The 26053-nt window shown below is 38.6% G+C and overlaps 2 protein-coding genes, 1 long non-coding RNA gene and 1 pseudogene across 4 annotated transcripts in view; 2 read left to right on the top strand and 2 right to left on the bottom strand.

Annotated features, from left to right (window-relative positions):
* Nucleotides 1–2995, bottom strand: part of LOC141507282 (inhibitor of carbonic anhydrase-like) — a 113549-nt gene extending 110554 nt beyond the window's left edge. The window contains exon 1 of one of the 2 annotated variants that reach the window (XM_074214800.1): nucleotides 2742–2995. The gene's annotated coding sequence lies outside the window, so the exon portion shown is untranslated. The remainder of the gene's footprint in view (nucleotides 1–2741) is intronic. The other variant, XM_074214799.1, reaches the window with a different exon arrangement.
* LOC141521592 (tumor necrosis factor alpha-induced protein 8-like protein 3 pseudogene) lies at nucleotides 799–1413 on the top strand (annotated as a pseudogene).
* A 6705-nt stretch (nucleotides 2996–9700) lies between the features above and the next one.
* Nucleotides 9701–15884, bottom strand: LOC141521586 (uncharacterized). The gene is made up of 2 exons (XM_074234292.1): nucleotides 15588–15884; nucleotides 9701–12218 (listed from the first exon to the last, which is right to left on the bottom strand). The coding sequence occupies exon 2, from the start codon at nucleotides 12152–12154 to the stop codon at nucleotides 9719–9721; it is 2436 nt and encodes an 811-aa protein (XP_074090393.1). The 5' UTR covers nucleotides 12155–12218; nucleotides 15588–15884; the 3' UTR covers nucleotides 9701–9718.
* A 103-nt stretch (nucleotides 15885–15987) lies between these two features.
* LOC141521582 (uncharacterized) lies at nucleotides 15988–17794 on the top strand. Its single transcript, XR_012478011.1, has 2 exons — nucleotides 15988–16097; nucleotides 17055–17794. It is a non-coding gene; the product is annotated as an uncharacterized LOC141521582 (long non-coding RNA).
* The last annotated feature ends 8259 nt before the right edge of the window (nucleotides 17795–26053 follow it).

Below are 26053 nucleotides of genomic sequence, written 5' to 3'. Positions count from 1 at the left end.
TCCACGGGCAGGCCCGAGGAGGGGCCCCGGGGGGCCCGGGGAGGGGCGGGGGGGGGCAGCAAGTCGGGGTACTGAATGTGAGTCTGGCAACAGGGACACAGGCGCCTCCCCGTCCCCATGCCCTGAGCCCCGTTCCCCTCTCCCTCTCCCGAGGCTGCATCCCGGCCCCCGCCCGCGCTCCCCGCTCAGCCCTGGGTGCGGGACCGGAGCCACTCCCTGCCCAAGCCGCAGGCGCTGCCGCCTCCCCTCCCCCCTCCTCCCCTCCTCCTCCCCCTCCCCTCCCCTCCTCCCCCTCCCCTCCCCTCCTCCTCCTCCCATCCTCCCCCTCCTCCCCCTCCCCTCCCCTCCTCCCCCTCCTCCTCCACTCCTCCCCCTCCTCCCCCTCCTCCTCCCATCCTCCCCCTCCCATCCTCCCCCTCCCCTCCCCTCCTCCTCCCATCCTCCCCCTCCCCTCCCCTCCCTCTCCTCCTCCTCCCATCCTCCCCTCCTCCCCCTCCCCTCCTCCTCCCCTCCCCCCCTCCTCCCCCTCCCCTCCTCCCCCTCCCCTCCCCTCCTCCTCCCATCCTCCCCCCTCCCCCCCTCCCCCTCCCCCCTCCCCTCCCCTCCTCCTCCCATCCTCCCCCTCCTCCCCCTCCCCTCCTCCCCCTCCCCTCCCCTCCCCCTCCTCCCCCTCCCCCTCCCCCTCCTCCCCTTCCCCTCCCCCTCCCCTCCCCCTCCTCCGGAGCTGCGCAGCCCGGGTCCCGGGCAGCCAGCCCGCGGTGGGCCGGGCGGAGCGGGAGGGCGCGGAGCCGCCGCAGCATGGGCTCGGACTCCGGGATGCTGAGCGAGGGCGAGCCGGTCTCGGCGGCAGGCCCTGACTTATTTAGCTCAAAGAACCTTGCCCTTCAAGCACAGAAGAAAATATTGAGCAAATTAGCTAGTAAAACCGTGGCCAATATGCTTGTTGATGACACCAGCAGTGAGATCTTTGATGAACTCTACAAAGTCACCAAAGAACACACTCATAACAAGAAAGAAGCCCACAAGATCATGAAAGACTTAATTAAAGTGGCTATCAAAATTGGAATCCTCTACCGAAACAATCAGTTCAACCAAGAAGAGATGGAGATCGTAGAGAAACTCAGAAAGAAGCTAAATCAGACAGCTATGACCATCGTGAGCTTCTATGAGGTAGAGTATACTTTTGATAAGACTGTGCTTTCCCAGCTCCTGAATGAGTGTAAAGATTTGGTGCTTGAGCTGGTAGGGAGGCACCTGACTGCCAGGACCCATGGACGCATCAACCATGTCTTCAATAGCTTTGCAGATGTGGAATTCCTCTCTGCCCTCTACAGCCTGGATGGAGAATGCCGACCCAACCTCAAAAAGATCTGTGATGGAGTCAACAAATTGCTGGAAGAAAAAATTCTTTGAATTTTTTTCCTCTCCATTTCCTCTTTCTTGATTTAAAATGACAGTCACTGAGTGTCTTTGATGAGAAACAGCAGCAACAATAACAACAATGAAACAAAAAGTATATCAATTTTCTGTCTCATTCATCTAGCAAATGCTAGCTTCTTTTTGAGTCTAGGTGTACTCCCAGAGCTCCCTGATAGTGGATTTTTAATGTATGTCTGTTTGTTTGCAAGTGCTTGACTTAAATGGCATCCTAGAAACTTGTTAAGGATAGCTGATAGCATATCTCAAGCAGGGCAGCTACTCTGCTGAACTGCAACAAAATCAAGGGAGATCACCAAGTCAACTTTTCTGGGTATGTGAGAAGTGATTAGTTCAGAAGAAAAAGAGGGAAAGAGCAACAGAATACACACAATTGGCTTTTAAATGTCTTCCAGGTGTGAAAATTTTTTAAAATAATAACCTAGACATTTAAGGAAAGATAGCTTCCCAATACAGGAACATATATTCCCCCCACTCCAATCCCCTAAACAACATGAGATAATATATAGGTCAAAGGCTTGCTATGAAAAGTAAATATACTTTCATTACTTGGGAGGGAGGGAGAGGATCATGAAGAGAGTTTTCCTATTTTAGATGTTACAGTATACTCCATGGGGACAGTTTCTTGGGCATATTTCAGTCATGTCTAATGAGAGATAATGTCCCTTCTGTAGTTGCCCCTGAGAGATTCATAAACACATCTCATATTCTGTTTGTGGATAATCAACTATGATTCAAAGAAACTCAACCTAACCCAGGCCTATACCCAATAAGGGTTCAAATTAACGCATAGGTGAAAATGAAGCCAAGGAATCCTTTTCCTTCATTCTTGACCTTCCCAAGTTTCATAGCACTTTTTTTTTTGGTCTATGAAACTGAACAGCCCTTTGAACAAAGGAGGAGTTTGCGATTATGATTCAGAAATGATAACCACCTGCCACAAGATGCTTCCCTATAATAAGAACAGTGGAAATGACAGGAGAGAAATCCAGATGTCAGAACACATGCCCCACTCTCTATTCCCTGGAACAAGAAAGATTGTACTGTCTAAGATCATGGTCCAAACTGGCCCTGTAGTTTGTCTCGGATAGCCATACCCATGCATGGATGGATGACTTGTGGGAGGTTATGGTTGCAACATCAACCAAAACAGCAACAGCCCAGATGCCAACTTGTCAGACTTGAATTGCTTCCATTGTTAAAGTCTATTAAACACTTCAATGAAAAACAAACAAAAAAAAATAGAGTCCTGTCCCAGGGACAGAGGAAAGACCTTGACTGTCTCTCCTCCCCCACCCCCTTACCTTTTGTGGGATGAGTACTCTGGAAGCAGCTGCTAGGCAGCAGCTGCTAGGCAGCTCCTACTGGGTGGCTCCACAGACCTGCTTCCATTTCCCAGGGCTGGATCTATGCTGAGGCTGTCCTGGGCTCCATACTCACTCTGGCAAAGTTTTCTTGCTGACCTTTCAAGTTGTCTTTGGTGATCCCTGGTTTGGGAGGTCGGAAATCGCTCCCACTACCATGAACCCAGTTGCTTCCAGGGACCTAGGCAACTCATGGGCTGTTCCTGAAAGACTGTCGCTCATTTTCTTTGCCTTGGCACAGCCCTGGATGCACTGTGGCCCCTCCCAACCTTGGTAGACCAGAGCCTTCCTATGAATCTTCCAAGTTATCTTAATAGCGCAGTAGATAGAGCACCAGTCCTGGAATCAGGAGGGCCTGAGTTCAAGTTATCTTGAGCCAGAACATTGTTTCACTCGGTCTTTCTCTAGGTTCTGCCACTGTAGAATTTTATTAGAGTCATATAGAGCATTCTGAAAGAGAGCTTATGGGAATTCCTACCTCCACATACTATCTTGGCTCTGCTCCCATACAATACTAATTCTTTTCTCATCTGGACAATGATGAAGTTGGATTAGATGTCCCTCTAAAGGTTCCTTCCAGTTCTCAACAAATAATCCTATAATTTCTTGATATCTCACATTGACAAGAATTAAGGGAGTCCAACAATTCTACACTTCTTTATTAAGAGTTTACTGCATACAGAACACTACACTTAGTGCTAGAGGTGACAGAGTAAGAAAAATACACCTATAACTTGGAGAGATGGTACTAGATGATTTTTAAGATTCCTATCTCTAAGAACTAAGATTCTGCAAACTCTTGAGGATTTCTTTTCAGAACTACAGAATGTTCAAAAGGTAGAATATTTTTAAGTTGTCTCTTGAAACTTTCAGCTTGGAGGCAGGTAAAGATTCCTATTGTTAAGCAAATGCTTATTGACTGACTGACCAGCCACAAAACATACAAAGCTATTTAGATTCCTCCCCACAGAACAAAGAGCTCAGACCTCATCAGTGACTTGTAAAATTTTATTTTGCAAGGTGGCCAAGTAGATGATGCAGTGGACAAAACCTGGTGTCAGGAAGACTCTGAGTTTGAAGCTGGCCTCATATTCTTACTCTTTATGCTACACTGAGCAAGTCACTTAGACTAAACTTGTCTCAGTTTCCTTATCTGTAAAAAATGATCTGGAGAAGGAAATGGCAAACCAAATATCTTTGTCAAGAAAATCTCAAAAAATGTCACAAAGAGTCTGACATAACTGAAATGATTGAAAAACAAATGTTGCAAGAAAATGAAAGTTTAATGAAAACTATTTTTAAGAGAAAACTTAAGGACTTTTTAAAAGTTTTTATAAGGCATTAGGGTTAAGTGACTTGCCCAAGGCCACACAGCTAGGTAATTATTAAGTGTCTGAGGTGGGATTTGAACTCAAGTACTCCTGACTCCAGGGCCAGTGCTCTATCCACTGCACCACCTAGCTGCCCCCAGGGACTCTTGCTGAAAACATACAGTAGCCTTTCAGTCTCTCTCTCTCTCTCTCTCTCTCTCTCTCTCTCTCTCTCTCTCTCTCTCTCTCTCTCTCTCTCTCTCTCTCTCTCTCTCTCTCTCTCTCTCTCTCTCTCCTGTGTGTGTGTGTGTGTGTGTGTGTGTGTGTGTGTGTTTCTGTTTCTCAAACTTTGAAACTTACCCTAAGCTCCCCTTGGAGTTTTCTTAGGTAAGAATATTTGGGTGACAGCCAGACCAGGATAGGGACTGGCACTCACCTGAAGAAAAATAAACCCAATATCTGAACATCCTGGCTTTGATGCCTCACATTATTATTCTGTATAAAAAAGCAGGTGCTGAATAAGATTGGATCTACCTAGGAAGAAAGCACAAGAACCCACAAGAATTGTTTATCACAGTAGAAAGGAGTAAGACAGAATGCCCATGTTTCCCATTTCTATATGGGATGAACTAATTCTCTGAGCAAATCATTTCAAAGTTTGTTTTTATTGGAGACTAGATCTGTGATTTCATTGATAAATGGAATTCTCTATCAAAACAGTTCTGTATCTAGCAAAGAATTGCTTAGGGTAGTGAGATTGAATAACTCTCTTCAAAGTACATAGTTTGTGTTGGAAGAACTGAAACTCAGATCTTCTGAGGTCAGCTCTCTATCCACTACCTCATTCTTCTGTTTCCCTCTTGATAAAGTAATAATACTATCACATATTTTCACATCATTTTTAATTCTTCAAGTCATGCAATATAGTGTCTCATGCGACCTTTATAACAAATCTACATGGTAGGAAGGGCTAACATTAAGGTGTTCGCTAGTCTTCACACAAAGATACGGCTATAGTTTTGGAGGACCTCTCCTATACAATCTCTCTAACTTGTGTCGATGGGAAAAATTCTAGAGAGATTAATTCCTTGCTGCTTTTACTCTCCTTAAAGGGACCCACAGTCGCAAGCATGCAAGCTATCAAGACATTAAATATAGGCTTGCTGTTATTTAACTTGACCAAAGAACAAAATTGAACTGTACTGGGTTGTTGGGTGATTTAGTGGACAAACTGACTGACCTTGGAGTCAGGAATTTTGAGTTCAAATTCCCACCTCAGACATTTGTCAGTTATATGACTAAATATATCACAGCCTTTCTAGGCTGACTCAGTTTCTTCATTTGTACAATAAGGGGGTTAGATTCTGTGACTTCTAAGGTTTTTTACAGCTTAGGAAAACTAACCTTTTTCAGAGGGACCCTCTGAAGTTTTTCTGTCTTGAAAGTGGTATATCAGAGTTCCTAGGGAGTCCATCTTCCTTACAGCATTTCTAAATCATCAGACTTATACAGACCACATGATTCACACAGTATCAATAAAGAGATAGGTCTAGGTTACTTTTTGGCATACATTATTCTTCTTAGCTGATTCTCTAGGAAAAGTCTAGTGTTTTGTGCCTCCTCTGTGATGCAAAGTCAAAGGTAAAGTAATCCCTGCTCTCAAGAAGCTTACATTCTCCTGGAGTAAGTAATTTTTTAAAATAGATTTTATAGATGAAGAAGCCATGGCATGAAGAATTTAAATGTTTTGACTATGGATACAAAATCATATGCATACATATATATATATATTATATATATATAATATATATATATATATATATATATGCCAGACCCCTGATCCTGTGTTCTTTGCCCTACCTCCAGGTCCCATCCTTTTGTTTTATACCATGATTCCAAACGTTTTTCACAATGTCATATAGTAGGGAAAGTTCTGTCTCTGAAATTAAAGGGCCTAGGATGGTCTCAGGTTCCTTAACTACACAGTGAAGAAGTTATACTAAATAGCCTCTAAAACTTCTTCTGGCATTAGATTTATTATCTTATCCAGAGTAACCAATAATTCCATGTCTCCAAATAGTGCCAACAGAAAAGAAACTCAAGGATCTATTCATCTCTTTATTGAATTCAGAAGCATAATTTAAAGGGCGATTGTGATCCTCTGATTTTCTCTAATTCAGTTCTGGAGAATAACAAAAGCAAGGCTCTTATTTGATGTTGAAAGTATTAATTCAATCTCTGTCAACAACTCCATTAAGGCCTTTCCTGATCTCCTTAGTTGTTAATGTTTTCTTCCCTCCCTCACCAGGCTACTATGCTTCTCTCATAATGAAGCAGCCTAAAATTATGTAATCTTTCTCATTTGCCAGATCACAGTGTTTAACTCATATTGAGTTTTGGATTCAATAAAACTTCAGATCTTTTCCCCTTCCATATTGCTATTGTTTGTTTAAAAAATCAATGATTTTCATGGGTTTTTTTTTAATCCAAGTATTTTTTTATACCTGTCCTATTTATTTCTTCTAATTTGATTTGGTCCAATGTTCCAGCTGTAAGGATTTTGTGAATCCTGACTTATCATTTGGTATGTCTTTTGTGTCATTGGCAAATTTAATAAGTATAGGTCTCTGTACCCCCCAGGGAAGGGGATATGGTATGCGTGGGGGTGTGGTAGTGGGGAGGGTAAAGGAATAAACATTTATTTAAGTACTTTCTATGAGCCAGGCACATTGCTAAAAGCATAACAATACCTTCCTCGCAATTATCCTGGGAGGGAGGTGTCGTCATAGCTCTCATTTTACAGTTAAGGAAAATGACACAGAGGTTAAGTGACTTTGCCAGGGTCACACAGACTTGAGTCTGACCGCAGGACCAGTATTCTATCCATTATTCCTCCTAAATGCCCCTAGAAAATGCTTTCCAACTTGCATAGTGGGTTTTTCAAATAAATCTACCACCCATACCCAATTTCAAGGTACTCTCTAGACCCACTTCTCCCTATGAAGTTCCACCAATGTTTTCATCTTTAATAGTCATCAAGAGGTTGCATGATAGAGAGAATTCTGGACCTCCAAAATGCCAGTTAATGGGCTAACCCAACCTCCAGTGTACTATTTTACTTGTTTTATTTTGACATTTTAACAATGACTTGGATATAGGAATAAATGCAAGCTGCCAAACCTTAGTTTATCAGCCACCATACTAGTCACACCAGAAACAGCATGGCAAGATAGACTCATGAGTTCATAGTACCGCATCTCCAACAGATATCATTCACCATAATCCCAGCACCAAGATAGCTGTTGTTCAGAGGGAGTTTTCCAGTCTTCAATTTCAAAGAAATAAAATACATGAGACTTGTGCCTAGAAGAAGACTGGAAAGAAAACAAAGAAAAAATATATACCTAAAGAAGCAAAGAGGAGCCCTGATTTGATGTTGAAAGTTGGAAGCTTCTCACACAGAGCAGAGAACACTTGGGGCTCAGAAACAAAATGAAGGCTCTTTCTAAAGAGGGAGCTGGACATTAGAAATTGGAAGCAGCAGCTTTTAACTCCATGATTGGATATGTGAATCTCCCAACAGTTTCTCTCAGACAACCACTAAGGGTCAGAAGAAGAGATGAGTAGTGCTGACTTGAAGGACTTAGGCTGCTGTATCATCCTTACAGAGGTGTGTTATCTTTTTTGGAGAATGTATAAAAGATTTGATAGAGAACCTCCCAAGTCTTGACAAATCCAATGACAATTATCAGTTCTGATGATTTGTGTAGGCAACAATGATATTGCCAGAAGAAAGGTAAAAAACTATGCAAAAATTACAGTCTTTGACAATCAACCAAAAACTTAGGGCACAGGTGGTATTTTCCTTTACCCTTACTGACAGAAGGCAATTGTTCAAGAGAAAAAAATGGAGAGATAAACAGCTGGTTAAAAAATGGTGTCTGATTGGAAATTGAAGGTATGTCCATTAATTAGAGAATGACTGAACAAGTTATGAATGTAATGGAATGCTGTTGTGCTAAGAAATGATGAACAGGTGGACTTCAGAAAAACCCAGAAAGTTTTTCATGGACTGATGCTGAGTGAAGCAAGCAGAACCAGGAAAGAATTATATATATATATATATATATATATATATATATATATATATATATATATATATACATATATATATATATGTATATATATATATATATATATATATATATGTATAGTCCCAGTAACACTATATCATGATCAAGTATGATTGAAATAGCTCTTCTCAGTAATATTATGATCTAATAAAATTCCAAAAGACTCATGATGAAAAATGCTATTCATATTCAGAGGAAAAATGGAGTCTGAATACAAATCAAAGCATACTGTTTTTACTTGTTTTGTTTTTCTTTTTGTTCTATCTCTTCTTTCACAACATAGGTAATGTAGAAATGCTTTACATGACTTCACATGTATAACCTTTATCAAATTGCTTGCTGTCTTGGTGAGGGGGGGAGGGTTGGGAGGGAAGAAGAAAAATTTGGAACTCAGAATTTTATAAAAATGAATTTTGAAAATAGTCTTTAATGTAATTGGAAAAATAAAATACTATTAAAGAAAACAATGTCTGAGAATGAGGTTTAGATGTCTGGACCATGATTTAAAATACAGGAATGACAGGTTGCTGGGCAAGGATAGAGTACACCTAACAAGAGTTAGTAAAATTTATTTACCTGTATTCTTTAATCAGACCAAAAAGATTTTAGCAATGAAAAGAACAGAGGGAGGGTGGAAATTATGCATTTCCATAATTACAACATTGGAAATAATTATAATATTGGGAGAATGGAAGCTGCAACATTAAGGTCAGGAAAGATAAAATCCAGGAAACCAGCCACATCTATAAAATCTATAACTGCAAAGAACAGCGAACAAGGAAAATGAACTGGCCATAATGGAATGGCAAATTTGACCTCTTGAATATCAATAAGATTTGATGACCTGAGACAAAACTGGAATATGGCTTCAGAAGAGAGTCATATTCACATTGTGAATTTTTAAAATTATTTAAATATGGAACATATTCTTTGAAGTTGAAGTCTGAGTGAAAAAGAGGGATGGAATAAAGAGGATTGTGGATAACCAGTGTACTTTAGCCACACTAATGGAGTGGAAGACACAATGAATCATTTTCATATACTGTAGGAGAAGCAGAGGAAAAAAGCTATATATTGTCCTATGGGAGTCATTCAAGATAGTTCATCTTATTGGAAGCTAGATTATAGCATGAAGACTTCTTCTCCCTTCATGATCAAGAGACTCCCTAAGTGAAATTTTCTATATAATTATATATTGAGAGAGAGACAGACAGACAGACAGGCAGTGTGAGAGACAGACAGAGACAACGAGATAAAGAGAGAGAGAGAGAGAGAGAGAGAGAGAGAGAGAGAGAGAGAGAGAGAGAGATTAGTGGTAGGGAAATGGAGGGAGGGATAAAGAAGAAAGAAGGGGAAAGAGCAAGAGGGGGAAGAGAGGGAAAAAAGAGGAGAAAAAAGGGAGTGAGAGAGAGGGAGAATATAGATTTCAAATACACACACACACACAGAGCAGAGGTTTTCAGTTCATTTCTTTTTAATGAGAAAAAAATTGGTTATTTAATTTCCTCTTTGTCTTAATCCCCTTGGACCCCCCTCTGCTGTTCTTTTGCCTCTTCTTAGGCATTTTTTTCATGTGTGGCTGTCGGCTTCTAATTTTGGCTTTTTCCCCTTGCTGGTGATTCTTGCCAAGCATGAAGTGAAGCCACTTTTTCTTCATAGGCTCAGAGAGCACTAAGTCTGAATGAGAAGATGTGGCATTAGCTGACTGGCACCGTAAGGGCCTTTGCAAACAATAATGGGTATATGGAAGGCTAAAAATGTTGCCTGCTGTGGTTTGGGACACTTGGAAGGCAAATTTCACATTTAATTTTTGCTTAGAACCAGGCAGTGGCATTGGTATAGCCAGCAGTTGTGTTACACATGGATATTTTGTTCTTTGAACATGGGGACATCCATGTGGGATCCAGGATACACAAACTAAACAGACTATATAATTACTGGAAAAGAATTGACCAGACCAGTGAGTTGGAGGTTCTCCAGTCTTCCACAAGTGAATCAGCTTCCTCATGTCATCTTTTATTTTCTCCTGAGGGATAGATTTGATGATGGTTTGAACAATTTTAGCAGGCACAGAGTCCCCCTCAATAACAAATGGTTTGATGTAGTTAAAACCCCATGGAACCTGTCTTTTGGATAGAGTTTGGACCTGATGTTGGAGCCCATTTTGAATCTGGTCTTGGTTAGAATCTGGTGCCATGAACTGGGGTCCTCTTAGAGTCTCAGTCTGATGTTTAGAACTAGGTAAAGATTTAGGCGTATGAGTGGGCCTTGGTTGAGCTGTTACCTGATCATTTAGACTGACAGAAGTTATGTGATTCTGCTGGTAATCAGTGGAATCTGATCCAGACTTATCTTGGTTTTCATGGTTGGGTGGCATCTTGAGACTAGATGAGGTCTGGTGTTCAGAACCCCCTGGCAATTTTATGTAGTCTGCTGAAAATGACTCCCGAACCAGGGCGTCTGGAGTCACTTTTAACCAGTGGTCACAGCCAGGTGAATATGGTGACTGATGGAGAGCTGTAACCTGGGAGCCTGAGCTCCTATGAAGTGTTAACTCATCATCCTGGCCTTGAGTTATGCTTGGCTGTTCTGTTTCTAGTGATTTGGTTTTCCAGTACTCTTCTGTTTGAGTTGAGACATCAACTTGCCATGAGGAAATTGAATTTGATATATCTTTAGCCCAGTGATCAATGCTGGTTTGAGTGGTGGCCTCATGGCTGTGATCAGGTGGAATTTTTGCCTTTGAAACTGATGGATGGTCTTTTCCATAGTCTGAAACTGTTTGTGTGGCAGCCTGGTGTCTTCTTTCTGGTGGCAGCACCTTCCAGTGCTCAAATTCCTTAGCCAGCTGTTTAAGGTTCAGTGGAGAAGTATCCAGGTAGTCAAGTCCAGGTAAGGTTTTATCCAGGAGATCTAAGGCTAGTAGTGGAGACGTTGCTCCACTATCCTGATCTGTTACAACTTCAGTCTGGTCATCTGTCTTTGGCGGTGTCGTTTCCCAGCATTCTACCTCCATTGGAAATGAGGCTTGGGCAATGGGAGCCTCCTCTTCAGGACTGGGTGATGGTGTATCTCTAGTGTTTTGATACAGATGTAATGGAGCTACACCCAGAGACCTAGGACCCAGGTTAGGATGTGATATCTTAGGTTGGGTTTCACTTGGTGATTCAAAAGCTGTGGCCCAAGAATAGTGTTCGTTATCACAGGATGGGATGACTATGACAGGCTTCAGGTTAATACAATTCTGCCTGGACTTCAATGATGTTTCATCCTGGGACCCAGGGCTCATTGTGTTATATGTGGGTGAGTCCTGGGAGGCAGGGAATGTTCTAGGGGTAGCTTTGGTCTTTTCCTCGTGATCCTCGAAGGGAGGAACCTCAGAAGTTTGGCAACTGGGTAATGATGGAATTGGAAGTTTCTGGTTGAAGTTTGGTAGTTTCTCAGCTGGTTGGTTATGGCAACGGCAAATCTTAGGAAAATGACAGTAAAGGCCTGAAGAATCCACTTTCTGGTGACTAGGATGCCACGAAAACTCAGGCTGAAGTTTGGAACTACGGAGAAGCACAAGATGTTGTTTATCAGCTTTTAATGACACATCAGTTTTTCTGGTCCCAATATTGGGCCTAGGAAAAGGCTTGGCTGATGCCAGGAGATGCCCTCTATAGAGTGTGGATGATTTAGCTGTAGCCTGATGGTGAAGATGACCTAATGGTGCTACCATTGTTTTGTGATAAGTGTGAGGCAGCTGTTGGAGCCATGGTGAGGGCGATGTTTTGGTCCAGGAGCAGTTTGGAGAGGATTGTTTAATAATTCTGGTCCAGTGGTTGATGTGGGACATCTGCTTCATCATGGACCTATTATTTTGTTTCCACAATGGTGAAATCTGGTGTGGAGGACATGGTAAAAGCATTGGAGCCTGGTAATAGAGACTTTTTCTAGAGAAAGGGAACAGTTCTGTTGCTGAAGGTGAAACTCTGTGAGTGAGGGAAACAAATGATTATATATATATATACACATGTATGTATATATCTTTATATTTAATATATTGTGTATTTTATATATTTATACTCATATGTATACATTTATATATGTATGTCATATATATTCATATGCACATGTATATATTTAATATATCTATATACATATTTATATAGTTCTACTCACCTCGATGTATGTTTTATGTATATATTCATACACATGTGTATACATTTATATATTTATATGCATATGTGTAGAAATATATTATACACTGTATACATTTTATATATTTGTACACATGTATATATTTATATACACATGTTTTATATGTTCACATATACTTATATATTTTTTCTGTATGTATACATGTATGTATTTTACACATATACACATATTATTTATTTATACATACCTTTATGTGTACATTTTTATATGCATATGTATATTTTATATATTTATGTGCACGTTTTGTTTATACATACTTTTATGTACATATTTCCACACGTTTTATATATTAATATATGTGTATACATAAATATATTTACACATATATGTATACATTTATATATTCACTCATATTTCTATATTTATATACATGTATATATTTTTCATATATGCATGTATATAATTTGCATATTTATATAAATGCATGTGTTATATATTTGTATACTTATATTTTATTTATGAGAACAAATATATTTTATATTTATACAAGTTTGTATGTATATTGTCTATATTTATAATATACATGCATATTTTACATGTTTATATACATACAATTATATTTGTACACATGTGCATGTATATATGGTTTATATTTAACAATACATACCTGACATCTGTTTATGCAATGAATGTGTATAACCTTTATATATTCATACATATATGTGTGTATATATGTGTACATACTCACATATATAGAGAGTCTATGGGAATGACAACTTTATGACACATTGGGCAGTGGAAGTGATGGCTAGGATATTACTTATATTAAGTAAACTTCACATATACTCATTTTATTTCCATTCAGGAGGCTTATTGTACTTAAGGAAAATATCAGAGAGATTTCATTTATATAATGGTGCTGACTTTTCTCTAAGAAAAAAAAAACCAAAACCCAAAAATATTTGTTTTCCTACAGCCCTGCAAAAACAGACTCAGAGGTTCGAAGTTATATATGTGACTAGTAAGTGGTGAATAGACAGGAATGGAGATCCAGAAAACTGAGTTTTAGATCACTCAAATAGACATACTAATAATAATTAGCATTTATATAGCATTTCAAAGTTAGCAAATATTTATCTTACCACACAAATATCTTCTTTAATCCTCCTCACAACAATCCTAGGAGATTGAAGCTATTATTATTCCCATTTTATAATTGAGGAAATATACAGATAGAAAGGTTAGTTAAATGACTTGCCCAGGACCACATATAGCTAAGCAAATACCTGAGACAAGATTTGAAGTCAAATCTTCCTGATTCCTAGCCCAGCACTCTAACCACTGTGCAAGTAGATGCCTACATCTGATTTGACCAAAGTCCAAATAGCTAATAAGAGGCTGCAGCAGCATTAAAACTTATGTTTTAAGCTATCTGAAATTTACAGCATGTCTAGAGCAATTGCCCAAGCAACCCAAAAAACAGTTGAGACATTCCATCTTGAATGGGAAGGAACCTTGAAAACTATCTTATCCATCTCTCCCCATTTTACAGCTAAGTAAACTGAGATATTAAGCAATTTTCTCACAAAAGTAAAATGAGAGGGAGGGAAGGAATGTAAATCCAGAGCCTTTGATTCCATTTACAATGCTTTTTTCTCTGTTATATGATATCTTCTCTATGTGATGGGAGCCAAGCTGAGTTGACTGAAAACCAAAGTTCTCACCTTTGGGGAGATAACCCTGAACCTTCTAACCTCCATTCTTCCTCTAAAGGGTCTTCTTGAAAAACAACATATTAATAAAGTAGTATAAAGTTCTCTCTCTGATTCTCAAAATGGCCATTAAAGACTGATAAGCCTTATGGAGTATAGATTTACCCGATCTGGGTCAGTTCCTTTTTTTTCTTTTCTTTTTTTTTCTTATCTTTCTTTTTATTTTTACATCATCTTCATTTCCAAATCCAGCACACATACACACATTACCCAGAATTATAACCAAAAATTAAAAGGAAAAAGATAAAAAGAAGCATGTTCAGCAAAACCAGTCAACACATCAATAGGAGGTACATTTTTTAACCCAATTCTTCAGCCATCCATTGTTTATAGTAGATTTTTGTCATTGAGTCATTATAGTCATGTCCAATTCTTCATGATCCTATTTGGGGTTTTCTGGGCAAAGATAATGGAGGCATTTTCCATTTCCTTCTCCAGTTCATTTTACAACTGAGGAAACAGACAAACAGGATGAAGTGGCTTACCCAGGGTCACACAGCTAGTAAGTGTCTGAGGCTGGATTTGAATTCAGATCCTCCTGATTCCAGGGCAGGGGGTGCCGAATTCACTATGCCACATAGCTACCTTTGATAGGTTTAAATCTTGTTTATATGTTGTCTTTATGTAGGTCTAGCTTCAAAAATACAGAGAAAAGAGCTAAATTTAATCATTGCTTTCAAAACATCTGCCTATTCTCATCCTCACTCCCAGCAGTTAGCATAGTATTCAACCAATAACTAGCACTTCATGTATAGTTAAGTAAGCAACTGGCAAAGTAGACTTTATTTAACTCAGAAATTGCCTACAGTTATTCCACTTCTACTACCTTGAAATTAAAATTCTCATGTTGTGAATATCTTAGACATCCCCCTAAGATATTAAACTGAAGTTACTTTGGATATCATATTCAAAGTTTGGATCTTTGGCCTAGGTCATCTATAACTTTTTAAAATAGAGGCCCAGAAACTTGAAAAAAATACCATTTTAATAACTATATTTCAATATAACTGACTTCCTTTATAATCCTACATATTTCATTATATGCATTCAAAATCACTACTCTGAGAAAAGGTCCATGGGCTTCACTCTACTGCCAAAGAGGGTATACAACAAGATCAACTAAGAATCCTTGGTCTAAGCTCTACCAACACAGTCTTCCTGCTACCAATCCAGCCTCCCCTCTCTCCCACTGTCAGAATCTGTTCAGAGGCTGCCCTGGTCCTGCAGTCAGAAGCAAAGCTTCACTGTAGGGTCGAGGCCACCTGCCTCTGAGCCGACTGTCCTCTGATATCTTGTTCTCACTGTGGAGCACAGTTTTCCTTCCCCTTCCTTTTGTTCCCCAAGAATATCTATTGCATTTGTCCCTGGGGAAAATGTTCCTCTGTAATCAGAGGCAGACCCAGAGGCAGACCCAGACCAAGACCTTACCATTAAGGATTTCCAGGCAAAGCAGGATATTCCAAATGTTCCAATGATCAGCAGCCTCAGCCAGCCTGATTCTTGTTTGTGGTTCTATGTGTTACAAGATTTTCCAAAAGGGAAAGGCTTACTTGATTAGGGACTGGGTTTGTAGAATTATGAAGGAACTAAAAGAAAAATCCAGTCATTTCAGAAGAGTAAGCACTCTCTCCGAAGAGAACTGTGTGATGGGATACAAAGAAAAGCAGATGTTCTTTCCTCACATAGTTAATGCAACACTGAAGCTTTTGGTCTCTTATCCTAGACAGAGGAGCTGAAGTGGTCCTGACATCATAAACCCACCACTTGTCCTTTGTCCTACTGCAGGCAGAGCTGCTGTCCTGCTCATATTTAGGGGATTGGTCATCAGGCAGGTCAGGAGCCCTCAGAGATAGAGGAAGCTATGAGGAAACTCCAGAGGCAAACACTACTCTTCCTTGGTTCCATAGCAAGCATTCAGTTTCCTGTTGGTTCTCCTCAGTGAGTTGTCCCCCTCCTTGTTCATAGTCCCTTTCAACAGTCAACAAGGTCCTATGCTAAATATTGGGGCCACAAAGAAAGTCAAGAGTTGGCTATTTCCTGAAGCAGTGAAACATGTAAGATAAAAGAAAAAGTTCATCTGTTTCACATCCCTTTCTCTCAGCTATTTATTTATTTATTCATTCAGCAACACTTATCTGGAAGCTAGGTGGTACAATGTAGAAAGGGTCAGACCTGGAGCCAGCAGGATCTGAGTTCAAATCCTAGCTGGGCAACCCTGGGTGACTCATTTCTCTCTGCTTACCTCAGTTTCTTCATCTGTAAAATAAGCTGGAGGAGGACTACTCCAGGGTGTTTTGCCAAGAACGTCCCAAATGGGGTCACAGAGAGACAGATACAACTAAATAACAATAATCATTCATCTAGTTCTAACTAAACACTATCACCAAACTAGCTATTGGTGAGACAGAAACAAAAAAACCAAACAAATGAAAAAACATGGTCTGCCCTCAAGGACCTTATTACATTCTATAGAAAGAAATGAGATGAACTGCTGTCATTAAATGCAAAATATGTTGGAAGTTTATTTACAAATTTCAGGATTAGCACCATCTACTGGGGTTGTAAGAGTTGGCTCTTGAATTAAACTTTAAAGGAAGATAAGAATTCCAAAGGATGGAGTCACCTTCTATTTCTGCCAACTAGACTATGAATACTTTGATATGTTATTCTCTTGTACCTGACAGCATCCCTAGAAAATTTTCAGTTTGACACCACCTGAAAACAACCCACCCCAAACTTATAGACCAGTGACAAAAATTCCAGAAGAACATTGCAAGAGGAACAATCTTTTCAGAGACTTCTCCTTTTGCATACTCAATTGTCTATGGACTTTTGTGAGTTGTTTTGAAGCTAGAGTCACAAGTGAAGTAATAACTGCATTAATTCTCATAACAGGCAATTTCATCTCAGTTGGACCTAGAAGCATTAGTGAAGACCCCAGAGTAGCTCCTACCACATAGTTGATGCTTTTCTCCACTCTGTGAACCTGAATGAACTAGGCTTCAACCAAGGAGACTTTGATAATTCATCTATCGTGACTTGTTTGCCCCCATCCTGTCTGGAAACTGGTCATTTCTGCAGTTAATTTAGGCCTAGATTTTCAATTACTTATTATGATAATCAAAAATAATCAGACAACCAGCAAGTATGTGTTATATACCAGGCAAAGAATTGAAAATGAAACAAACTTTTCATCAGGATGCAAATACTGAAGCAATGGAAATAGTATTAGTCAGATTTTGGAATGAGTACAGCTATTTCCTCCTTCCCATCAGAGTTATTTGGGTTCCTTACTAGTCTAAACTCTCAGCTCTGGTGATAGAATAGATGGTTTGAGGCTTTCTCTGAAGTTGGGATGAATGACTAGAAGGTCCCTGGGGTTGAAGATTTCAAAGAACTATTGAATTTATTACTAGGATTAACAATATTTCATGATCATCCTTATGAATAAATAAAAAAGATGAATTAAGAAATAGGACAGGAGAAAAAATAGTTATCTCTTCTACCATCCAAGTATTAAGGGTATGGCAATCTGGAAAAGGGGTGTAAATATTTTGACCCTTTCCTTGTACATGAGAAGAAGTGTGAATTATTATGAAACCAAAAAGATAAAATATATTGAGAGTGTACAAACACTATTGCATAATTTATGCATTTTTGAGTTTCTAAACTTTTTCTGTTTTCTGCTTACTTTCATGTATCATATGTGACTTCTGTAAAACTCCCCCAAAGTTCCCATTTAACTTCTTTTCCCAACCCATGATATATTGAAACTATGATGGGAAAAGTGGCAATATGGAAGGGATAATAACTATTTATAGGGAAACTTATCTTATGCAGGGACTATTTCTTTTTTGTTTTGTTTTTTTTTTTATCTCCACCAGTGTCTGATACATAAAATGAATGTTTTTTGATTGACTGGTTGGGGAAAAGCTTAAGAAAGTTTACAAGCTATCATAAATATATGTTCATATATACACAGTATATATATATATATGTATCCCATTAACATATACATTGTGAGTTCAGCGAGGGATATCAAGGTGTAGTCAGAGTCCAATTAGGAGAGATAAGGGAAATATTTTGAGGGGAGAGTAAAACTGTCAAATACTATTGAAAGCAAATCATTAAAAGTAACAAAGCAAAGATTTTTTCCCCATAGTTAGGGAGCTATTCCCTTGAAGAAATAGGGAAACTGAAAATAATCATATTATATTGTCTAACATATGATCTTCTGGTAAGCTATCAGTTCTCAAACTTTTTGGTTCCAAGACCCCTTTACACTCTTAAAAGTTATTGAGGACCACCCCCAACTCCCTAATGGCTTTTCTTCATGTTGGTTATGCCTACTGACATTTACCCTGGTTGGCTAGTTGGTTCTTGTCCTTCATTATTGAAGAATACTAAAATGACATCACTATGATAGAGACAAGTTACACTGTGTCTGACTGATGAGACCAATATGAGCTCAGAACACTCTACCACAGGTTGGCACATATTATCCAGGGGAACTCCTGGGGTGGTTACTCTAAACTTAGGTATCTCTTGTTTGAGTTGCTTCAACTCTGCCCTTCTTATAGTGTGTGCAGCACTATCTCTGATGAGGACACATCAATGAGGTTCCAACAGTACTAAGTAGTTGAAATGTACCATGTACCTTTGGTTTATAAATAGCCTAAAGAGCAATATAAAATCACTTTGGATTAAAAGTGCCTTCTTACTGAGCCAAGAGCTCTGTATCTCTCTAAGCATCACTTGTACTTTACTTTTGATGAAATTAAATTCTATCTTCTTAGAAATGCATGAGCAATCTTGCTGTTAAACCCTGTGAAGCTCTTATTTTTCATTTAGCAGCTTTTGTATTTCCCCATCATTTTCATCAAACCAGTCTTGATGTTTGAAAGTGTTCTGACCCAGCAAATGCATTGCTGTACACCAAATTTCTGAAAGCTGCCCATTCCTTTTCTGCTACACTGTTGTCAACTGTTTGTTGGCTCAACTTTCCCTCCAAGTTAGGCTCAGGAAGTACTCTTATCTCTTGACATTAATTTTTCTGGTAATCATTTTGCCTTAGAGCCTTCACTTTGGTTGAATGTGAATATTTAGTTTGGAGAAGATGAGTCTGTGATCAATCCAACACTCTGCACTACACATTGCCTTTGTCACTCTCACATCCTGTCTGTCTCTTCTTCTTACAATCACATAGTCTTAGATGCCAATGTTTGCTGCGAGGGTGCATCTAGGAAGTTTTATTGTTTTAGGTAAATGGAAGACAGTATTTTGATGAGGTCATGAATGCACAATTCTTTAGTAGTAGGTGACCATTATTGCTGTTGCTGTTTCCAATTCCATTCCTCCTAAGGACTCCCTGCCATGTCTAGTTTTCTGAGCCTACTCTAGCATTAAAGTTGCCCAGAATTATAACCTTATCTTCTTTTGGTACACTGATGATAAAGGTCTCCAGGTCTTCATAAAATTTTCTTTGACTTCATCAGGTTTTGTCATGGTGGGAGCATAGGCACTGATGATGGTTGTAAGGCATTTTCCTGCAAGTGGTAATTGCATTGTCATGAGCCTTTCACTCACTCCTTTTGGTAGGAGTATAAGACTTTTTTTTTTAAAAAAAGATTTTATTTATTTTGAATTTTACAATTTTCCCCCTAATCTTGCTTCCTTTCCCCCATCCCCTACAGAAGGCAGTCTGTTAGTCTTTACATTGTTTCCATGGTATGCATTGATCTAAGTTGAATGTGGTGAGAGAGAAATCATATCCTTAAGGAAGAAAAATAAAGTATAAATTACATCATAACATTTTTTATAATTTATTAAAGGTCTTTGGTCTTTGTTCAAACTCCATTGCAGATACCTGGAAATTGTACCCAATTGTTGCACTGATGGAATGAGCAAGTCCATTAAGGTTGACCATCACCCCCATGTTGCTGTTAGGGTGTACAATGTTCTTCTGGCTCTGCTCATCTCGCTCAGCATCAGTTCATGCAAATCCTTCCAGGCTTCCCTGAATTCCCATCCCTCTTAGTTTCTAATAGAACAATAGTGTTACACACACACACACACACACACACATACATATATATATATATATATATATATATATATATATATATATATATATATCACAGTTTGTTAAGCCATTCCCCAATTGATGGACATTCACTTAATTTCCAATTCTTTGCCACCACAAACAGGGCTGCTATGAATATTTTTGTACAAGTGATGTTTTTACCCTTTTTCATAATCTCTTCAGGGTATAGATCCAGTAGCGGTATTGCTGGATCAAAGGGTATTCACATTTTTGTTGCCCTTTAGGCATAGGAATATAAGATTGTTGACTATATTAGTTTTGATTTCAAAACCTACCCCAGCTTCACAGTGCTCCCCTTCACTGAGGCGATTCCAGAAAAAAAAAAAAAACAGGTATCCAGTTCCAACTTCAGTAAGCTGACCTTCATTTACCAGTCTGTTTCATTCAGGGTTGCTATTTGATATAATACCTGTTGAGTTCTTTTGCAACAAGAGCTGTTGTCTTTCAGGTCTATTGGATCTTGTACCATTTATGAGTATATGCACATTCCATATACCAATGGTGAGTAAAATCTTTGAAGAAGTTTTAACATATTTATTTGCATTTCAACTACAGGGTAGGATCTCTGCCTGCTGCAATGATAAGATTAGAGATAGGTAAGCAGAAAAATTTTAAACCCTTCCTCACACCAGGAGGTGGGCAGTACAATCCTTAAAAATCTCCTCATTCACCCAAAGGGCTGCCAAATCCAACTGCTGCTTCCAATGAGAAAATGGCCCTATGACCTGGGCTGCCTATCTTCAGAATTGTGACTAAGTTCCCAGTGTATCCACACCTGCTGCTTCATTACTTGCCTGTCACCAGAGGACTTTAAGATAGGAATGGTAAAGTCATATGGGTGATGTCTTTTGATTCCTGCATATATTAAGTGAGGCAGAGTTGCATGAAGTCATCAGCCTCACACTCTTCCAAAGTCATTATAGTCCAGTGGCAAATACAGAGACAAGACAACTAGTGACGATTCTAGATGCAGTGGATGACCTTGGCATCTTTGATGTCTAACCAGGTTCACCTGCTTCAACTGCCTTCATGGCCATTGCAATTAATTGTTCAAATTTGCCCATTCTACTAGTGGAAGGCTTCACATGCTTGAGGTAGAAACCATCCCCCCCATCTCACTGATAATTACCCTCAACCTAGTTTAATTTGCCCAATAGTAAACAAGAAACAATTTACTGAGGTGTGGCTGCTGTGCATGTTACAGCTTCTAGGAACCACAAGTGAGAAAGTTAGATAGTTCAGGTGGACATCAAAGGTAGAAAGTAGCCCTGAAAAGGGCTCAGCAGCTGTCACATCAGAGGTACCAGTCTTCCTTAAACACACCCTACATCCTGACATTTACCCTATTAAAAATTAAAATACCAATATGAAGATAGTTTCAACTTGGCAGACTTCCTAAAAGAGTCTTGGGAACACCAGGGGTCATTAGACCATACTTTATGAACTGCTCTGCTAGGCAGTCAAACAAGGACCAGTTTCCTGTTCATCAAATAATTATAGCTAGCATTTTGGTAGCATTTTAAAGTTTGTAAAGTGCTTTATAAATATTACCTTATTTGATCTGCATAACAACCCTGAGAGGTGGGTGCTATAATTATCCCCATTTTACAGATGAGGAAACTGAGGCAGTTTGAAGTAAGTGATTTGCCCAGGATCACATATCTACTGAGTATTTGAGGCTAGATCAACCAGCCACTATCTCCCTTTGCTTTTGTGACCTGGTGGAGGAATTTCCTTACCTTCGAGCTCCCTATAACAATGAAATCATAGGTCTAGTCCTTTTCTTTGATATTTTAAAGTATCATTTGCTCTTCTAACATGATTTCCTATTTTTCAATACATTAATTCCTCACATTAGCCCTGTGATGTAATGCAGGCATTATGTTATATGTTTTATAATTTGGATAACTTCAGAGCAGCTGATTCCAACAAAATAGAACTGAAATTCATGTTTTGTGATCCCTAAATATTTCTTGCCTCTATTACAGAAGGTCTCACAATAAAACCTGGGGATCCCTGAGATTCCCTTAGATCATTTCAGAGAGTTTAAAAGATAAAAATTACTTTCACAATAATGCTTAGACATTCTAATTTTTAATAGACGTAAATAAGATATAGCTGTCATAAATGTAAAACTCTTCAGGGTAATTTTTAAAAGTTTAAATGTCTCCCAAAACCAAAAACTTTGAGAACTTCTATGAGATAAATGTCTTGCTTTCAAGGAACTCACATTTTCTGTAGGATGGAGGAGGTATTCTTATTAAATACAGGACAAGGTTTAATCACATATCCCTGGGTCATAGACAAGCATAAAGGCAGATGATAGTTGGATTCCATGATTATGGATGTACAGAAAACTGTAAATTTTCTTTCAGAGCAACTACTCAAAAGAAAACTGAGCTCCCATCTTGCATTTCCCCCTTTATGCTTTGGAAGTTAGGAAAAAGAGATAGGGTCAGATTTTGTCATTCGAGCCTCAGATGAAGTCACAAAGAGGGACACAACTGAAAAATTACTGAATGATAACAAAAGGAATAAATTAATAAATTTCCATCTGCAGCCATACAGGAAGAATAGGCTGTGACATCAAACCAAAGGGTTGCAAAGTTTAGAAATGCCTATGACTCAATTCAGTACTGAGTTGAGATTATACAATCATAGGATTGATTATACTAGGGCAATTGGAAGGAGTATAAATAGAGAGCATGGGTTTGAGTTTAATATGATGTGATGATTAAAAAAAATAAAATTAAGGGTTGCAAAAGAGGAGTGCACTGGGAGAAGGAGAAAGAAGTTGTATAATGGTGTAAATTATCCCCCATTAAAGAGGTGTGAAAGACCTTTTACAATGAAGGATAAAATGAGGAGTGGAGAGGAAAAGAATGAACCCTAATCTCATCAGAATTGACTCAGAGAAGAAATAATGTACTCATTCAGTTGATTATAGGAATCTATAGGAGGGAAAAGGGTAGGAGAGAAAGGTGGGGGTGGGTTAGTGGTAAGAAAAAAAGAAATATTGAGGTAGGTAAAAGAAGCAAAACACTTTTGAGCATAGATAAGGTGAAAGGAGAGAGAGAATAGGAAAATAGGGTGGAAAACAGGATGAAGGAAAATACACAGTAATCATAACTGTGAATAAATAATTATAGCAAGTTTATCTGATAAAGACTTCATTTCCAAAGTATATAAAAATGAGTTAAAATTTATAAAAATAAGAGCCATTCCTCAATTGATAAATGGTAAAAAGATAAAAAACAGTTTTCAGATATTGACCAAAGCTATTTATAATCATTTTAAAAAATGACCTAAATCACAATTTAAAAAATGCAAAATAAACAACTCTGAACTACCATCTCACACTTAATTATCTAATATGACAGAAAAGGAATATGACAAGTGTTGCAATGGATGTGGCAAATATGAGACACTAATGCACTGCTGAAATTATATACTGATTCAACTATTCTATGATTTGGAACTATGTCCAAAGTTCTATAAAATCATGAATAACCACTACTAGGTATGTATCCCAGAGAGATTTTTTTAAAAAAGGAAAAGTACCTATATGACAAAAATATTTATCGCAGCTCTTTTAATGGTAGCAAAGATTGGAAGTTGAAGCTTTCAATTGGGAAATGACTGAATAAGTTGTATATGATTGTCATGGAATACTATTGCACTATGAGCAAGCTGTTCTCAGAAAAACCTGAGATCTAAATGAACTTATTCAGAGTGAAATATGCAGAATTAGAATACTGTACATTGTAATAGCAATATTGTATGATAATCACCTGTGAGTGATTTAGCTATTCTCAGCAATACAAAGATCCAAGAAAATTCTGAAGGACTTGCAATGAGAGACATTATCCATTTCAAGGGAAAGAACTGAGAATCTGAATGCAGATTGAAATATACTTTTTCTTTGCTTTATATTTCTTGGTTAGTTTTTGTTTTCATTGTTTTTCATTGAGTTTTTTGGGGGGGGGGAATTGGTCTGTTTTTTCTTTCACAACATGACTAATGTGGAAACAGGAAACAATCATAGGATTATAGGTTGGAATATAATTTAGGGATTATAGAGTCTAACCCCCTTATTTTACAGGTGAAGAACAGAGAGGCCTCTGGTACATGACTTGCCCAGGATCACATTGCTAAAAAGTTTCTGAAGTAGCTCTTAAATCCAGGTCTCTCTAACTTCAGGTATATCATGCTATAAATTCCTAACAAACAACAAACAGCTTATTAGAAGTTCCAACTTGAGATAAATGTGGTGTTCTGGAACAAAAATATTTTCCTGATATGTGATCTTCCATGTTGCTCCTTCATAAGGTTTTTTCCTAGGATTTTACCAGTCTCTGGTTCCAATAATAGAGATGCTACAAACAGATATTTGTATTTTAGACATTATTGTAACTGGGCAGTATTTTCATATTTTAACTGACTATCAAATCAACAACATTAGCCAGTCACTATGTTAAATACTTGGGGGTGGGGGTTACCAAGAAAAGCCAACAATAGCCCCTGCTCCCAAGGAGCTCATAGTTTAATGAGGGAAGACAACATGAAAACAAAAATGTACAAACAAGATATATATATGAATGATATAAATTAGAGATAATTTCAAAAGGAAGGCACAAAAAGCTTCTTACAAATGGTGAGAGGAAGCCAGTAGGCAGAGATAAGAGAGTTCCTGGCTTGGGGAATATCTGGTAAAAATGTCTAGGGTTAGCAAAAAGTACATCAAAGAGACCAGAGTCACTGGTCAGTATGTGTGGGGTGTAGTACAGAATAACACTGAACAGAGTATGAAAAAGTCCAAGTTAGGAAGGGCTTTAAATGTCAAATGAGAGGGACAGCTCCAGGCGGCACAGTGGATGGAGCACTAGCCCTGGAACCAGGAAGACCTGAGTTCAAATTCAGTCTCAGTCACTTAATCTTTACTTAGCTTTGTGACCCTGAGCAAGTCACTTAACTCTATTAACTTGCAAAAACAAATTTTAAAAAAATCAAATGAGAGAGGGGGAGTTATCTGAGCCTAAAAATAAAAAAGGTTTCCTGGTTAATAAAACCTTTACAGCTTGGTTAAGACCAGCAAAATTTGACAAAACTTTCAAAACCACCCATTTCCCTGCTATGACGTTGGCATCAGAAATAGAACTTTATGGAGAGCATATGCTATGGAGCATAAAAATATATGTGTGGGGACAGCTAGGAGACATGATGAATAGAGAACTGACCCTGGAATTAAGGGGGACCTGAGTTCAACTCTGATCCGTATGATAGCTGTATGACTCTAGACAAAGAAAAGAGAAAAAATATTTGGTTGTGTGGTCACTTGGAGATAAAGCAGCATTTTGTCTGATTTCCCAAATGGTAGCATTTACTGTCTTTCAATCTTGGTACAAGTCTCACATATGAAAAACCCGTTTGGTACTTGTGGTGATATGTTCTACTGGGTCCACAATTCTTTTTTAGACTTCTGAGCAAAATTCTCTGCCTTGCTTTCCAAAAGTGCAAGTCATTGCCCTATTCAATAAATTCTTATTAGCTGACTACATAAGAGAGTTCTCAATTGACTCCCTCCTAAATTAAAAAAATAGCCGTATCCTCAACTTATCCAACTACTTTTCAAAAACTACATATAAAGGAAGCAGTTAGGTGTCACAGTGGATAGAGCCCTGGTTCTGGATTCAGGAGGAGGAGAATTCAAATCTGGTCTCAGATACTTAATTACCTAGCTGTTCGACCTTGGACAAGTCACTTAATCCCATTGCCTTGAAAAATCTAAATT

The sequence above is a fragment of the Macrotis lagotis genome, chromosome 1 (genome assembly GCF_037893015.1).
Source record: "Macrotis lagotis isolate mMagLag1 chromosome 1, bilby.v1.9.chrom.fasta, whole genome shotgun sequence".
NCBI classification, from domain to species: domain Eukaryota; kingdom Metazoa; phylum Chordata; class Mammalia; order Peramelemorphia; family Peramelidae; genus Macrotis; species Macrotis lagotis.
The sequence above is the reverse complement of the archived record's forward strand: the minus strand, read 5'-3'. Positions and strand labels throughout refer to the sequence as shown.

Bases quoted from the DNA above. Each gene is read 5' to 3' on its own strand.
- LOC141521586 (XM_074234292.1), bottom strand. From the start codon at position 12,154: ATGCTTTTACCATGTCCTCCACACCAGATTTCACCATTGTGGAAACAA.